The 16,478-nt window shown below is 52.7% G+C and overlaps 4 protein-coding genes across 4 annotated transcripts; 2 read left to right on the forward strand and 2 right to left on the reverse strand.

Annotated features, from left to right (window-relative positions):
- Nucleotides 1-140: 140 nt before the first annotated feature.
- Nucleotides 141-1,203, reverse strand: LOC120675096 (protein STRICTOSIDINE SYNTHASE-LIKE 10-like). The gene has a single exon (XM_039956186.1). The coding sequence runs from the start codon at nucleotides 1,201-1,203 to the stop codon at nucleotides 175-177; it is 1,029 nt and encodes a 342-aa protein (XP_039812120.1). The 3' UTR covers nucleotides 141-174.
- Nucleotides 1,204-1,719: 516 nt separating this feature from the next.
- On the reverse strand, nucleotides 1,720-2,118 carry LOC120675097 (glucan endo-1,3-beta-glucosidase-like). Its single transcript, XM_039956187.1, has one exon. It carries the CDS (start codon nucleotides 2,116-2,118, stop codon nucleotides 1,720-1,722), a length of 399 nt encoding a protein of 132 aa, XP_039812121.1.
- Nucleotides 2,119-3,760: 1,642 nt separating this feature from the next.
- Nucleotides 3,761-10,839, forward strand: LOC120674059 (lysine-specific demethylase JMJ705-like). Its single transcript, XM_039955145.1, has 7 exons — nucleotides 3,761-4,816; nucleotides 4,918-4,996; nucleotides 5,097-5,164; nucleotides 6,243-6,393; nucleotides 6,880-7,553; nucleotides 7,949-8,617; nucleotides 8,967-10,839. Exons 1-7 carry the CDS (start codon nucleotides 3,985-3,987, stop codon nucleotides 10,511-10,513), a joined length of 4,020 nt encoding a protein of 1,339 aa, XP_039811079.1. The 5' UTR covers nucleotides 3,761-3,984; the 3' UTR covers nucleotides 10,514-10,839.
- A 4,177-nt stretch (nucleotides 10,840-15,016) lies between these two features.
- LOC120674060 (cysteine proteinase EP-B 2-like) lies at nucleotides 15,017-16,126 on the forward strand. The gene has a single exon (XM_039955146.1). The coding sequence runs from the start codon at nucleotides 15,017-15,019 to the stop codon at nucleotides 16,124-16,126; it is 1,110 nt and encodes a 369-aa protein (XP_039811080.1).
- Nucleotides 16,127-16,478: the final 352 nt, after the last annotated feature.

Consider the following 16,478-nt stretch of genomic DNA (forward strand, 5'->3'; position numbering starts at 1 on the left):
TATAATGAACTTTATTGATCGGCAATAATGTTGGTACTACTTCTTAGTCACGTGACCATACTTCCTATATATATCTACTCCCGTTCTTATACTAATAACTATGCTACTACCTATATATGTCTTTCACAATCCAATCCCTAATGACACTACCAACGACGACACTGTACTGGCAGCTCAAGCAACCAGGCCGACATACTCGAGCTCCACGGACCCTAACCACAGCTGCCCCTTCCTCTCCGCCACGTCGCTCAACGTGACGCCTTTTGCCGCCGTCAGCTCCTCGGTCTGCACCCCGTCGGCATCCAGACGGACACCCACTAGGTGCTTCACGGGGGCCGTTGCCGGCGTCGTGTCCAGACGCTGCTTCTCCTGGTTGAGGGCGACCCAGTAGCCGCCCCTACCGTCGCGCCTCACGTTGTCGGGGTATCCCGGCAGGTCCGCCAGCAGCTCGTACCGGCCGGCCCCGGCGCCGCGGATGGTGTACCGAAACACCTGGGATGGCACGGTGTGCGCCACGACGACGTGCGCGCCGTCGGGGCTGACCGCCACGCCGTTGGGGTACGGCAAGCCGGACTTGAGCACGGCGACGCGCCCGGACCGCGCGTCGTACTTGATCAGCCGCCCCGTCGCATCCGCGTTCATCATGATCTCGGTGTTGAAGCGCCTCGGGTACGTCGCGCTCGAGTCGGTGAAGTAAACGTCACCAGTGGCCTGGTCGACGTCGAGCCCATTGACGAAGTTGAACGGGATGCCGTCGGCGCTGGAGGCCAGCACCTCGGCCTCGCCGCCGCCCGGGCCGACTCTCATGAGCCCCAGGTAGGCGTCGGCGATGTAGAGGTCGCCTGTCCCGGCGTGGAACTGCAGGCCCAGCGGGCGGCCGCACATGCTCTCGGTCTCCTCCGACGGCACCACGCCTGCCGTGCACAGCGGGATCTTCCGGTAGCTGGCGCTGTGCGCGAACGTGGTCCAGCCGGCGGCGCTGCCGCCCCACCGGAGGACGCGGCCGTCTGAGACGCCGGCGTAGGGCCCCCCGCCCTGGGCATCGAACGCGAGGCTCTCAGCGCCGGTCACGCCGCTGGGCAGCGGGAGGTGGAAGCTCCAGCGCGTGTCGGTGGTCCTGATCTGCGTAGCGGCGGTCGGCGCGACGAAGAGGGTCAGGACGACGAGGAGGAGCCATGCCGCCAGGGTTTCGGGCCGCCCCATGCCGCGCGCCGGTCGACGAACTAGCTCCCTCGCGATGGTTTTCGATGCTTACGCTATTGCTCCGTCGATCTCGTGCAGAGGATGTCTCGTGTTGCTCCTGGGACGCCCCGTGGGCCTGCGTTTTATGGCGCCAAGCCTGGCGTTGCGGCTCCGAGTCGGACGCTGTTGGGGGAATTTCGTTAGGAGCCGCAGGCCGAACGTGCAGAGGATGATCTCTCCAATCGATCAACGATGCTTTCCTCTTTTTTTTAAAAAAAAAATTATCTACTTTCTCCAACCATACACACGCAACTCGACATGATGACGCGCTTCCACGCGAGCCCGAGTCGGACTCGACATGTCCTACGTAGAACTCATCTATAAAATATGAGAAAATTCCTTGGAAGGCCCCAAACAAAATAACTGTTCCTTCTATGGCCCGGAAAAAAATAAAAGTTCCTTATATGATCCCTACCGTTAATTCAGTTAGCAACTTCCGTTAGCACTAGACGTCCACCGTTGCTCATGGTGTGGCTCCTAGCTCATCCCGGCGCTCGGGCAGAAGGTGACCAGGTAGTCCGCGCCGTCGTTGCAGGTGAAGGTGCTGCTCCGTCGTGGGCATAGCTGTAGGCCTGCGGGCACTGCACCTTGAACAGCCCCTAGTACCCGCTCGGCCTGCATGTCGCCGACGATGCGAACCGCCGGCCGCGGCAGTACTAGTCCGTTCCGAACGCAAGGCATGCGCTCTTGCAACCCACCACCGGGCCGCCGCCGTTCCTCGCCGCCATCTCGCTCGAGCACACCCGGTTGATGTCCGCTGGACCGCCCGCCGGCGCCGGCCGCGGGCTCGATGTCCACGGGTAGGTTGAAGCCATCGACGTTGCGCACGTCGTAGAAGTCGTTGGCGCCGCCGCCGAGTGTGAACTCGGCCAGCATCCATGGCGACTCTCCCAGACGAGGTGCTCGCTACCGTCCTGGGCCTGCTCCCGGCGTGCAGCCTCGTGGTGTCGCGTTGTGTCCGCCAGGCATGGCGCGGCCTTGTGGCACCGGCGCAGCCTTGTCGACGAGCGATAGCTGCTCCTCCTGCACCTCCTGCCGCACGCGGTGTGCGCCATCTTCATCAACTACGCCGACCACAGCCGGTCGCACTTCTTCGCCAGCCCGACGCCAGCCGGCTGCCGGATTGACGGGAGCGAGTCGAGTGAGAAGAAGAGCTGCGGCTGGGAGAGGAAGCACACGTGATGCGGCGACCTTGGCGCGGGGATCTGGGCGTTGTAGGGCGACGGGAGGCGTGCGCCAGCGGACGGAGCGAGGGTGAGAGGCGGCGGTATTTGGCGGCCGCGGCGGAGGCCAGGTCGAGCGGGTCCGGGGAGCGCGCGCGGCACTGGTGGCTGTGGTCTGGTGACCGGCTGTGGCGAGAGGTGGTGGCGCGCGGCGGGGTCGGCGGCGCCTGGGTCGTCCATGGGGGTCGCGAGCTCCTAGAAGGCCCAACCCGGGGAGAGCAGGAGCGGCCGGTGCGGTGAGCGGCGCGGCCGGCAGGGGCGGCAGGTGACAGAAGGCGTGCGTGTTGAAGCTGACCGGAGGAGTTTTTTTTTTGAACTCTGCTGACCGGAGGAGTTGGTGGGTGATAGGGGATGAACCTGTGAGGCAGAGCAGAGCGAGCGCGGAAGGCACGGAGCAACGGTGGACATCTGGTGATAACGGAAGTTGCTAACAGAATTAACAGTAGGATCGTACAAGGTATAGAAAATAAAATGGAGGTCGTATAAGGAACTTTTATTTTTTTCTAGGACCATAGAAGGAACAGCTATTTTGTCTAGGGCTTTCCAAGAAATTTTCTCATAAAATATGGGCCTGCCTGCCGTAGTCCACAGCGTCCCGAATCCCCCAATCGCCTGGCGTCCTTGGCATACCTTGCAGTCCATCCACCCCACACGATCATGGACGCCGCCGACAGAGACGCCGTGCGCCGCCCTCTCGATCACCACGACCACGAAGACACCGTTATCGGCTACGTCATCCGGGGTGAATTCCTCGATCCCGGCGACGTGAAACCCATCTTCGCCCGAGGGGACGGCGCAGAGGCCGAGCGCCTCTTTCGCCACGCCGTCGCCGAGGCCGAGCGCCGCTTCGACCTCGCCCTCGCCGCCCGCAATAAGCCGGAGACGACGCCACGCGGCCACAAGCGTGCCCGGGGTGCCACTACGCCGGACGGCGACGAGGATGGTACGGCCCGCGGTGCGCCCCGGCGCGTCGCCACTGGCATCATCGCCACTGTTCACGGAAGACTGTTCAAAAAGGGACTGTTTTGTACTGTAGCAGGGGTGCTGTAGCAATCAATTCTGTCCATCCATCTCAGATCGGACGGCCCACAGAGACTCAAAAGTCACGGGAACAGTGTTCCCTGACTTGCCTTCAGCGGGAATCACGATTGGGGGGGGGCTCTGTGCGCGAACCGCGAACCGTAAACTGCAAGCGAAGCAACCGCACCCCACCCCACCCCACCCCTGCCGTGCAGGCCTGCCTGCGCCGCGCCCGCGACACCGCGGCGCGCCTTCCACGAGCGCCACCCCAACTGCAGCAGCGGTTGCAGCCAAGCAGGCACGCTCCCCTCGCAGGCCTCCACTCCACTCCACTCCACAGTCTCCACTCCCCCCTCCCCGTTCCCGTTCCCCTCCCAAACCAAAGCCCCGCTCCCCCTCCTCTGCTCCGACCAAATGCGCGATTAGCGCCGCCGCCCGGGCGCGAGAGAGGATCGACCCATCGTCTATTCGCCTTGCGACGGAGGGGGCGGCGGCGGCCATGCCGTCGGCGCAGGGGGAGCTGGTGCCCCCGTGGCTCAGGTCCCTCCCGCTGGCGCCCGAATTCCGCCCCACCGCGGCCGAGTTCGCCGACCCCGTCGCCTACCTCCTCAAGATCGAGCCCGCCGCGGCGCCCTTCGGCATCTGCAAGGTCATCCCGCCGCTCCCGCCGCCGCCCAAGCGGACCACGCTCGGCAACCTCTCCCGTTCCTTCGCCGCGCTCCACCCGGGCGACCCCTCGCCCACGTTCCCCACCCGCCACCAGGAGCTCGGCCTCTGCCCGCGCCGCCCGCGCCCCGCGCTCAAGCCCGTTTGGCACTCCTCCCGCCGCTACACGCTACCGCAGTTCGAGGCCGCCGCAGGGGTCTCCCGGAAGGCGCTCCTCGCGCGCCTCGGCGTCGCGGCCTCCAGGCAGCTCTCGCCGCTCGACGTCGAGGCCCTCTTCTGGCGCTCCACCGCCGACCGCCCCGTCACCGTCGAGTACGCCAGCGACATGCCCGGTTCGGGCTTCGCCCCGTGCGACGCACGCCCGACGCAGCTGCCCGCGGCCCACGTCGGCGAGACGGCGTGGAACATGCGCGGCGTCGCCAGGAGCCCCGCGTCGCTGCTGCGGTTCCTGCGGGAGGAGGTGCCCGGGGTCACCTCGCCGATGCTCTACGTCGCCATGATGTTCAGTTGGTTCGCGTGGCATGTAGAGGATCACGACCTGCACAGCCTCAACTACCTGCACTCCGGGGCTCCCAAGACGTGGTACGGGGTGCCGCGCGACGCTGCACTCGCGTTCGAGGACGCGGTGCGCGTCCATGGGTATGGTGGCGAGGTGAACCCTTTAGGTGAGGTGGCGGCATTCCATCGTTATCCATAGAACCCCTGTACCGTGCTGTTGGGAACTGTTACCTGATATGTGTATTTCGAACTGTGATCTTGGGTGCAGAAACGTTTGCAATGCTGGGTGACAAGACTACGGTGATGTCCCCTGAAGTGCTCGTGCGCTCTGGGATTCCCTGCTGCAGGTGTTGCTACCACTTCCTTCCGTAGTTTGGTTACTGAATCACTTCCTCTGATAGCTTTGGTGGTTGATGAACGGTTTGTTGGTTCTGTGCATCGAAACAGATTAGTGCAGAATGCAGGGGAGTTCGTGGTCACTTTCCCCGGATCATATCACAGCGGTTTCAGTCATGGTGAGCAGTCTTAGGACTTGGACTCACCGAAAAATCCTGCCTTTTATCTATGCTATATTTGTTTGCTTACTCAATTATGCCTGTCCGATTAATGTCTTAATGCCAACCATTTTTGTCACTAGATTTGTGGAACTAGACATGCCTTGAACAGTAAGATAGCTCAGCAAATTTTGCAAATGTTGTGTCTCTGTGATGCGGACCGTTTTATTAGGAATGGCATGGCGGGAAGGAAAAGTCCTTTTCTGGCTTCAACATTAAAAGTTAGTGGATATGAGGAGTAACGGATACAAGATGTAACGGACAAAAGAGAATGGTGGCATCTCTTGATTGTTTGAGTTTTAGACCGGACAACTCTTGGGCATTTAAGGTCGGGATTGACATTTTCCAATAAAAGGAAATTATCTATTGTTCAGAAACTGAACTATTACCTTTCTGGTAAAGATCTTCCGTTTTGTGTTTTTGCCCTTTACCTAGTAAGTTTGGTTGTGTGCCTCAGCATAGAGTCTTCATAAATCAGTATTAGCTTAGCAATTTTTGCAAATGTTGTGTCTCTGTGATGCGGACTGTTTTATTAGGAATGGCATGGCGGGAAAGAAAAGTCCTTTTCTGGCTTCAACATTAAAAGTTAGTGGATAATAGGAGTAACGGATACAAGATGTAACAGACAAAAGAGAATGGTGGCATCTCTTGATTGTTTGAGTTTTAGACCGGACAACTCTAGGGCATTTAAGGTCGGGATTGACATTTTCCAATAAAAGGAAATTATCTATTCTTCAGAAACTGAACTATTACCTTTCTGGTAAAGATCTTCCGTTTTGTGTTTTGCCCTTTACCTAGTAAGTTTGGTTGCGTGCCTCAGCATAGAGTCTTCATAAATCCATATCTACACTGGTGTGTATACAAAATGCAAGGTACATGTTTGCTGTGAGTACTACAGTGCATGTGCATATGACCACATTAGGATTTTCTTTCTATCACGTGCTAGGAAAATTAAACTTGTTGCTACTTGGTTGTTACTTTGCTGTTTTTTGTGGGTGATCCTTCCAATCAGCTTGTGAGGAAGTTTTGTATGTGGCAGGATTTAACTATGCGGAAGCATCAAATATGGCTACTCCTGAATGGTTGAGAGTTGCAAAAGAGGCAGCGGTCCGGAGAGCTTCAATCAATCGTCCTCCCATGGTTTCGCACTATCAATTGCTCTATGAACTTGCACTATCGATGTGCTTGAGGTATTCATCATATGTTGTGTGCATCATTTAATACCTTTTTTTCTCAAATATGTAGCATGCTTCATGATGCAGTTAGTTTTCTTATGAGATACCTACTGCATCCCATTCAGAAAGAAAACTAGTTTTACTTCCAAATCTGGTCATAGTACTTGTCTTTTCATGGTTTGAACTCCCATCTTTTATCAACAAGAGTAGTAGGTGTTCAATCAAGAACTTCTGTCTGCTTACTTCTCTTAGGCTTGTCTATATTTCATGTCTCCATTTCAATTTCTGCAACACGGGACAATATTTTGCAAAATATTTCTGCTTTCACATTTTTTTCAAAGAATTGCTTTTGTATGTTACAATTGCCATGATGTTGCAACATAATTCTTCAATATTCAGAACTGCATTGTTTTTCTAGGTCCTTCTATGCTTCAAGAAGTCTCTCATTACATGTGTATCTGGACCTTTTATTTGATTTTGTTTAAACTTCTAAATTTCTAGGGATCCATCCAGTGGGGCTGTGGAACCACGAAGCTCTAGGTTGAAGGAGAAGAAGAAAGGTGAAGGGGAACAATTGGTCAAAAAGATATTTGTGCAAAATGTTATTGAAGACAATAAACTGCTCAATCATTTTCTGAGGGATGGGTCTTCTTGCATTATTCTTCCAACTAGTCCAAATGATGGTTCTGCACTATCAACTTTACTCTCAAAATCACAGTCAACAACTAAATCCAGGATATCGGATTGCCATTGCAATATCACAGAAGCTCCAAAAGACTCAAGATGCTTACCAGTTAATGGGTTGCTTGGTAAGAATGGAGAATTGTCATCATCCAAAGAACTTTCAACGTCAGTTTGCTCGGGAGAGAAGTTCCTACCTACAGCGTGTATGCATGACTGTGTAAACATGTCTGGCTCATCAGATGCAAACAATGCAGAAAGTGATAAGGGGGATATAAACAGTACTGCTGGCCTTTTAGATCAAGGTTTCTTATCCTGCGTCACTTGTGGGATTTTGAGTTTTTCATGTGTGGCTGTCATCAAACCAAGGGAGTGTGCAGCAAAATGGTTGATGTCTGCTGATTCTAGTTTGATCAATAAACAATTTGCTGATTCTGGAGAAAGTCATCTGATAGATGCATTACAAAGTGCGACGACAAATAGTGGGATTTTACGTAAGCCATATGTCTTTAATGTACACTGAATACATGTTATATTTGTGCTACTTCCATTGGTGAATTCTGAATGAGCTTTAGTTCAACCGCTGGTGCTTTAATTTTGAGTTATTTCCTTGCATTTTCTTTTGTCATGGAAGTGAATAGTTCATGATGCAAACTTTATGTTTAATTCCCTCCTATAATATTTGCATCTGGCCATCATAGCAATTCCAAACTCAACAAGAGATGCAAGAGCATGTGGAATGTGCATTATTCATTGTGTAGTGCTGGTTGAGCTTTATAGTTTATTTCTCTTTTTTTTCAAATTGCAATTTCATCTTAGCTTCTTTGGGCACATGGCATAAATCATTTATTTTCATCTAATGTATGTATGTATTTTAACCAACAAGCAGGATCTGGTTTTGAAATGGATGGCAATAGAACAAGTTCAGGTGCTGCAGCCCTCAACAGAAATTCTGCCCTTGATCTCTTGGCATCTGCTTATGGAGATCCATCAGATTCTGATGAAGATGTTTTGAACAAAAAAAATCAGGTCGCTAATGTCTCCAGTGAATTAATAAGTCGCACGATTCAATCACAGCCCAATAATATTTCAACCATCGGTGGTTGTGATGGGACAAACCTGTCGTCAAGTAGTAAAGAGCACCAACAAGGACCATCTTCTCAGAGGTCACAGTGTATAGGTAACAATAACAATGGACCAAAAGGTGTTCGTACAAGAAATAAGTATCAACTTAAGATGGTGCTTTCTGAGGGGTTTCAACCAAAAGATAAATATTCAGAAATTCAAAAGAAGGTTCAATGTGAACCATTGAGCTCGAACAAGGCTTCAACAGAGCAACTTCGTGGTACAGATTGTCAAGCTGGCCATAACAGTGCTACAATCTGCATGGATAGTAACACAAGCACTACGACTAGGGTGGACAACTTAGCTACATCTATTGTGAAACCTGATAAGGATTCATCAAGAATGCATGTATTTTGTCTTGAACATGCTATTGAGGTTGAGAAGCAACTTCAAACTATTGGTGGTGCCCATATTTTTCTTTTGTGCCGTCCAGGTCAGTCGCTAGGCTTGCTCGGTAGTTACTGTTTTTGAATGCAACTAGAAATGCTTCTTTTTTTCTACTATTTTTTAGTACTAGCTTCATGATCTTCAAGACTGCATGAGTTCATCATGACCAAGCAATTATCCTTTGAATACATTAGTGCATGTGCCATCCAACATATTGTCCTAAAATGTCATCCTTTCCTATTTGAAAGGACATTTTACTTCCATTAGTTTTGGTGAAGTTAGAATAAGTAGGTTCAGATTTCCATTGCTTTCAGATCTTAATGATATATAAATATCCACCAATGCTTCCTAGGTTCTCAAAACCTCAAATGACAATGTTTTTATCATTTGTACAGAATATCCCAAAATAGAAGTAGAAGCCAAATTACTGGCTGAAGAAGTGGAAGTTGAGTATGATTGGAAGGATATTCGTTTCAAAGAGACAAGCATCGAGGATAGGAAGAAGATGCGGGAAGTTGTGCAGGATGAGGAAACAATACCGACAAATAGTGATTGGGCTGTAAAAATGGGCATTAATCTTTACTATAGTGCTAATCTTGCTAAGTCTCCTTTATATAACAAGCAATTGCCATACAATAGAGTTATCTATAAAGCATTTGGCTGCAGTTCTCCCAATAACTCGCCAGTAAAGCTGAAGACTTATTCCAGAAGGCAAGGCAGGGCGAAGAAAATAGTCTTGGCTGGCAGGTGGTGCGGGAAAGTATGGATGTCAAACCAGGTCCATCCATACTTAGCTCACAGAATCAAAAGTCATGAGCCAGATGAAATAAATGAAATCTGTTCTTCTGTTCAGAAATCCAATTCTGAACATGTTGAAAAATCAAGTAGAGAGGCAACCTGCACCAGAAAGAGTAACAGCAGAGCAATTGAAGAAAAAACAAGCAAGAGGGAGGAAGAACCATTGGAGAAAGCAAATGCCAATACGCCAAAACATTCTGAAGAGGACAATTCGAAAGCATTAGAAGGTGCTGCAGAAGCCTCCGCAATAAAGAGTAGCAGCAGAACAGTTGTAGAAGAGACAAGCAAGCGGAAGAAAGAACCCTTGGAGAAAGCAAACACAAAAAAGCCAAAACATACTGAAGAGGAAAATTCAAAGGCATTGAAAGGTGCTTCAGAAGCCTCTCACCCCTCACCATCTAGGATGGTAATCCGTAGCAGCTCCAGGATTGCCAATAGGAAAAACATGCTGAAATCAAAGATGGAAGAAAAGGATAATGATCCAGCTAACCGTCCAAAGGCAATGGTTGAAGAGGATGGTAATGATCCTGCTAGCTGCTCAAGAGCTAGACCGCTAAGGCAGAAGACTAACACAGATGTGAAAAAACAAACGAAGAAACCTAGAGCAGAAAAGCAAAAGGCTCCAAGCCCCACTGCTCTGGAGGATGAAGACAAGGAATTATCTTTCACAAAACAGCAGCTATCTTCACGTAAGCAGAAGACCAAAGTAGAAGAAAAGCAGCAAATGAAGAAAACTAGAGAAAATAAAGGAGCACCTCCAAGTTCTCCGAAGCAAGGAGAAGAGTATGCATGCAACATTGAAGGCTGCTCCATGAGTTTCGGAACAAAACAGGAGCTTTCTCTGCATAAGCGTGACATCTGCCCAGTGAAGGGCTGTGGCCGGAAGTTTTTCTCGCACAAGTACCTGCTGCAACACCGCAAGGTTCACAATGATGACCGTCCACTGAAATGCTCGTGGAAGGGCTGTGACATGGCGTTCAAGTGGCCATGGGCTAGGACAGAGCACATGAGGGTGCATACAGGCGACAGGCCCTATGTTTGCCCCGAGCCAGGGTGTGAACAGACATTCAGGTTCGTCTCTGATTTCAGCCGCCACAAGCGCAGGACTGGCCATGCAGCAAAGAAGGCCAAAACAAAGAAGTGAGGCAAAGCAGCAGTAGCTTACAGTAGTCGTCAAGGAGTAGGAGAAAGTTTGTACATTCCGTTAGCACCCACCACCCAGAGCCCATGGTGGTCTCTGCTCACAGTTCAATTAGTTGCTAATTAAAGGGATTCTAATGGACTGACAATTAGTGTGGTCCCTTGTCAGTAATTTGGTTATCATTAGCAAATTATCGTGGTCTCTGCTCGTTTGAAATCCATGGTTAAGGTTAACTAGAATTCCGATCTATCTCTGGCTGCTGTTCATTACTCGATTGACCTAGTAGCGCTGAATGATGGTACAAAATTAATCTGCCTGGCTTTTGGTTCTGGTCCTCTGCTTGTTCCCAGAATTTTTGTACGCTCATTCTGAGATTCTGTATTGCCACGTGAACATGGCGCGGGTTCGTTTGATGTCGTGGATCTGTTTCTGCTGTTGGCTGCTGGCTTGTGGGTGATATGCATTGCTTTGGTGCTGTCAGGCCCGCCCGGTGCTGCGAGGAACCAGCCCAAGTTGATCCCGCTTAACCGAGTCATCGTCCATTGATCAACTTGATTAGAGGGAACCAACCCCGGTAGTCCTTGGAATGTGTCATGAGCACCGCCCAGGATTTAAACACACTCCACGAGCACAACATTAACACCATTACATAGGCACGTCCAACACACGAGATCATATTACAAAGCGGTTCAAAGTTTAATAGAGCAAGTCTCCAGAGTTCATGCAGCGGAAAGTTCTACTACTGGCACTCCATACATAAAGCAAAATAAGAAGGTAACACTATATGCCGATAGTGCCATTCACATAGCCACCGGCCATCTACTCCTCACCCGCACCTCCGTCCACGGGGTAGAAGTAGCCGAACACGGCCTCCGGCTGCGCCTCACTTGCATCAACTTAACGGCAGCACCGTGAGTACAAAAGGTACTCGCAGGGCTTACCCAATATGGGTATATAATATCCCGACCTCAAGGAGAATGCATTTGGTTAGTAGCAAGGATATGGTACGGTATTTAACTTTTGCATAAACGCATCTAACTTTGATCAAGTTGTAATAAGCAAAAGACAGAGCATCTATGATCTCTAGAGCATGCATCAAACAATTACATAAATAAAGTGTTCATAAATCATAAGCTCAATCTTCCATGAACTTCCTCGGTAACTCTACGTTAAAGTCAAAATACAAGAGCGTGCTCAATGTCCGAGAGCGCGGCTATTGCAATAGATCGAAAACCCTACAGGGGTGTACAACTTTTCCCACACGAGAACAAGACTAACGACCATACCCACGGCCAAGGATAAGTGTTGATTCATGCCTCAACCTTTCGCACAAACACAACCGACTATGAGCGAACGGTCGAGAAGGAAAAGTGCACCGGAAACGCCGATCGCACTCCATCACAACTCGCACCGAATCCGATCAAGTCAAGGTATGACTTATGTTAGTTGGCTTACCGTACCATTATATAGTATGTGGTTTGTACGGAAAGGTGCTCAAGTATCAAAGCGATTACGCAATGGTCCTTAATCAACTCAAGCAAGACTAACCATGTGAGCTCCATCCCAACATGGCCCTATCATACTTGCCCAAGTCCGAATCATCTTTCATATTTGCTCAACCTTTAACCATTCTTGACTAATCATGTAAATTAATCAAACATCATATAGCTCGCGAGTGGTGGTGACCTGGCCACCTCTCGTCTTGTACCGTAGCTAAGCATGGCTAAGCATATAGTTTGTGACACCTATTCAAGCATACTCATCTAAAGATGATATCCTAATCAAGGTTGATAAAGCATCAAATAGGTTCTATGCAATCAATGATATATATATATATATATATATATATATATATATATATATATATATAATAACTCATGCGCAAACAAGACACATATACTTCATTGATCCAAAATAGGGTGTAGAAATGCTTAGGGGCCTGCCTTGAGTCTCGACGGGAGTAGAGTCTCCAACGATCTCCGGTTCAAGCTCCTCTTGCTCCGGCGTCACGGTCTCTACACGAGTGCAATGATGCATGATAAATAATATGCCATGAATGATTGACATGGTATGCAAATGGTATGAGAAGGTATAATTTAACATTGCAAAACTATGATAAAAGGGGCTAGACATATAGTACATATGTGGAATAATCATAGCTAAGTGTAAGGGTAAATAACAACTAAGTGCGGACCGTCCGGCTTGGGAGAAGCGGACCGTCCGGCTATAAATGGCGGACAATTTGGCGGACCATCCGCCGGTCAAGTGCGGACCGTGTTGGGTGAAAACATGCTCTCTGACTAAATCGCGGACCGTCCGGGTTAGGTTAAGCGGACTGTTCGGTCTGAACGGCGGACCGAGTGGCGGACCGTCCACGGTCAGTCGCGGACCGTGCTGGGTGGAAAACATGTCCTCTGACTAAATCGCGGACCGTCTGGTTGGGTTAAGCGGACCGTCCGCCTCTCAATTTGCGAAAGGCTAAGAATCGTGCAGAGGCTCTGTTGATTTGGTCAGGAGCTGACGGACCGTCCGGCCATGTCGGGCGGACTGTCTGCGACACGGCCGAGGCTCACCAGCGAGTTCCCCGGCGGCGATTCCGGCCACGGTTTGGGGTGGGGTTTGTTCCTAGAGATTCCTGGGAGTCTAGGGAGTTCACTTTGGTAACCAAAACGTACATGCATTAGGGTTTCGAAGCTCTAGGTCATCAATGGTGATTGGGCTCTAGGTGAGTTTCTTGGCTTCAATCCTAGGACAATGGGGAATGGATCGGGGAGGGGAAACACTCACCGGCGTCGAGTAGGATACCGGCAAGGGCTTCAAGTCATCGGGGAAGGCTTGGAGTAGCTCGGGGTCGTCCTCCTTGCTTGAGGCTTGAAGGAGAAGATAAAGTGGAAGAAGAACTCGTTGGGGAAGCTCTTCCCCAAGGAAGAAGATGAAGATCGGGGTGGTGCAGCTAGTCGGCGTCGTTCTCCGGCGTCCTCCGGCGTCCTCCGGTGGTGCTCCGGCGAGGTGGAGGGGCTTCAATGGTGGGGAAGATGGGGGAGCTCCTCCATGGCTTGGAGCTTGAGAGAGAAGGTGAGGGGAGTGAATGGGATGAGGGAGAGAGAGCACGGGGTGCTCTGGTGGAAGAGGGGCGTGTCTGACACGCGGGGTCAGGGGTGCGACGTGGCGCCCAGACTCTGCGCGTGTGACACGCAGCGGAGATACACTAGCGGACCGTCCGCGAGTGTGGCGCGGACTGTCCGCGTGTGGGTGATGTGGCAGGGAAGTCGATGCGTTCGAGGTTGACCATAGTCGGCCACGTGGCAGAACCGCGGACCGTCCGCCGTATAGTGGCGGACTGTCCGCCACTGCCAAAAACACTGTATTAACCTAAGGTTTAATTCTCTCCTTAAGGGGTGAGCTAATTATGTTTAAAGTTTAATAATGCACATGATGCCATGTTTAACTAGCTAATCAACATAGGCCTGTTACAGGTGCCGTCAGCGTCATGCTGCCGATCTCCAGAAGAACATCCCCTGCTGACCAATCTGAAACTGGTACGGAGACCGTGAAGCAGCACACGAACTTCCGACGAGTTCGTTTCCCTTTTCCGGTTTCCCCCCCTCTAAATTCTGAACAAGCTCAACCAAAAAAACTAACCTCCAAGGTTTCTGCTCAGTGGTTGCCCTTGTCCATGGTAGAACTGCACTGGGGTTAGTTCATGACAACTTGTTGAACAATTAGCAGGACCCTCCACTTCCGGCTTCTGGGACTCCTGTTCAGTTCTCCAGCAAATCTGTATGCTAGCTGACTACTCTCTACACGCAACTTCTATTCAGTTTCCCCTTGAAGACTCGCGAAAGACATGGAAGAATCTGCAGACCATGGGAACGCGATTCCGCGCTCTCGCTCCTCCTCCGCCGTCGCAGCCCCCCGGAATCCTTATCGCAACCGACTTGCTCCTACCGTAGATTCATAGTACCCCTAGCTCCTCGGCCTCCGCGACCGCCATTAACACCGCCTCTCATCTCCTCGACGGCCATGGCTACCCGAGTAGCATCCTTAAAACTGGCTGCACACAGATCAACACGGCCGGCCCGGCCAGCGGTGGCTGCCTCTCCCGCGAAGCCACGAACGCGAAGGATCCACCCGTCGATCTCCGTCGGCGCGAATGAATCTGGCCTGAATCTTCGACGCCCCCAATGGGCAGCCAGCAGCCCAGCACAGGAGCCCGGCCGAGGCGGCGGCCAACTTTTGCTGCGGCAGCCATAGACCCCAACTCCCGAGCGGAATCTGACACCATCCCCCAACGCTTTCTGTTACCGCCATCAATTCAATTCAAATCGTTCCCGCCGCAAAGGCGAGGCTCCCCTCCCCCGGCCCGCGCTATAAATACGGCTCCTCCCGCCTCGTCCCAACTCACCAGCTCACCCTCCGAGCAGAGCGATCAAGCTCCCCGGCCGGTCGCTACCGCAGCTGCCACAACAACGAACTCGGCGGTAGCTTGCAGCAGGTGCTCGAACGATGGCGGGGCTCGCTAGGCGGCTTCTCCTGGTGGCCCTGGCGGCGGCGGCGGCGGCGGCGCTGTGCCGCGCCATGGAGTTCGACGAGAAGGACCTGGCGACCGACGAGGCGCTGTGGAACCTGTACGAGCGGTGGCAGGTGCACCACCGCGTGCACCGGCACCACGGCGAGAAGGGCCGCCGCTTCGGCACCTTCAAGGAGAACGTGCACTTCATCCACGCGCACAACAAGCGCGGCGACCGCCCCTACCGCCTCCGCCTGAACCACTTCGGCGACATGGGGCGCGAGGAGTTCCGCTCCACGTTCGCCGACTCGCGCATCAACGACCTCCGCCGGGCGCGGCGCGGCGCGCCGGCCGTGCCGGGGTTCATGTACGAGGACGTGGACAACCTGCCGCAGTCCGTGGACTGGCGCCAGGCGGGCGCGGTCACCGGCGTGAAGAACCAGGGCAAGTGCGGCAGCTGCTGGGCCTTCTCGACGGTGGTGGCCGTGGAGGGGATCAACGCGATCCGGACGGGGAGGCTGGTCTCCCTGTCGGAGCAGGAGCTGGTGGACTGCGACACGGCGGAGAACGGGTGCCAGGGCGGGCTGATGGAGAACGCCTTCGAGTTCATCAAGGCCCACGGCGGCATCACCACGGAGGCCACCTACCCGTACCGCGCGCGCAATGGCACCTGCGACAGCTACCGGTCGCGGCACGGGCAAGTGGTGGTGATCGACGGGCACCAGATGGTCCCCGCGGGGAGCGAGGAGGCGCTGGCCAAGGCGGTGGCGCACCAGCCGGTGTCCGTGGCCATCGACGCGGGGGGGCAGGCGTTCCAGTTCTACTCGGAGGGCGTGTTCACGGGCGAGTGCGGCACGGACCTGGACCACGGCGTGGCGGCGGTCGGGTACGGCGTGGACGACGACGGCACGCCCTACTGGGTGGTGAAGAACTCGTGGGGCCCCGGGTGGGGCGAGGGCGGGTACATCCGGATGGAGCGCGGCGCCGGCGACGGCGGCCTCTGCGGCATCGCCATGGAGGCCTCCTTCCCCATCAAGACCTCCCCCAACCCGTCGCGCAAGCCCCGGCGCGCGCTCCTCTCCAGGGACGCCTCCTCCTCCCAGTGATCCATCCATGGCTGCATCAATCTGAACGAGCATCCGGAGGAACGCACCACGCATCAGCTGGCGCTGGCGCGTAAGCATGGGTAGCCAGGACTACTACCAAATTACTACCACTACTGTTTGCTTGTGTTATTAGCTATCAATTGGGTTGTACTACTGATATGAATGTGGTTTGATTGTGCCGGTCTGGGTCTCGGCCTCTCGGGTGAGAGACGAAGCTAGAATAAAGTAGCAGCGCATGCGCGCAACAAGAGTAAGATTAGGTGTAAGATGGTGTGTCTAAATTGTACCTGTAATGTAATACGGTGTGGCATGTAAGGCACCGGGGTATAAAAAGTAAAGGAGCTACGCGTAA

Source organism: Panicum virgatum, chromosome 5N (genome assembly GCF_016808335.1).
Source record: "Panicum virgatum strain AP13 chromosome 5N, P.virgatum_v5, whole genome shotgun sequence".
Taxonomy (NCBI): Eukaryota; Viridiplantae; Streptophyta; class Magnoliopsida; order Poales; family Poaceae; genus Panicum; species Panicum virgatum.

Bases quoted from the DNA above. Each gene is read 5' to 3' on its own strand.
- LOC120675096 (XM_039956186.1), bottom strand. From the start codon at position 1,203: ATGGGGCGGCCCGAAACCCTGGCGGCATGGCTCCTCCTCGTCGTCCTG.
- LOC120675097 (XM_039956187.1), bottom strand. From the start codon at position 2,118: ATGCTGGCCGAGTTCACACTCGGCGGCGGCGCCAACGACTTCTACGAC.
- LOC120674059 (XM_039955145.1), top strand. From the start codon at position 3,985: ATGCCGTCGGCGCAGGGGGAGCTGGTGCCCCCGTGGCTCAGGTCCCTC. The intron at 7,554-7,948 runs GTAAGCCATATG...ACCAACAAGCAG, and splicing joins GACAAATAGTGGGATTTTAC to GATCTGGTTTTGAAATGGAT. The intron at 8,618-8,966 runs GTCAGTCGCTAG...TCATTTGTACAG, and splicing joins TTTTCTTTTGTGCCGTCCAG to AATATCCCAAAATAGAAGTA.
- LOC120674060 (XM_039955146.1), top strand. From the start codon at position 15,017: ATGGCGGGGCTCGCTAGGCGGCTTCTCCTGGTGGCCCTGGCGGCGGCG.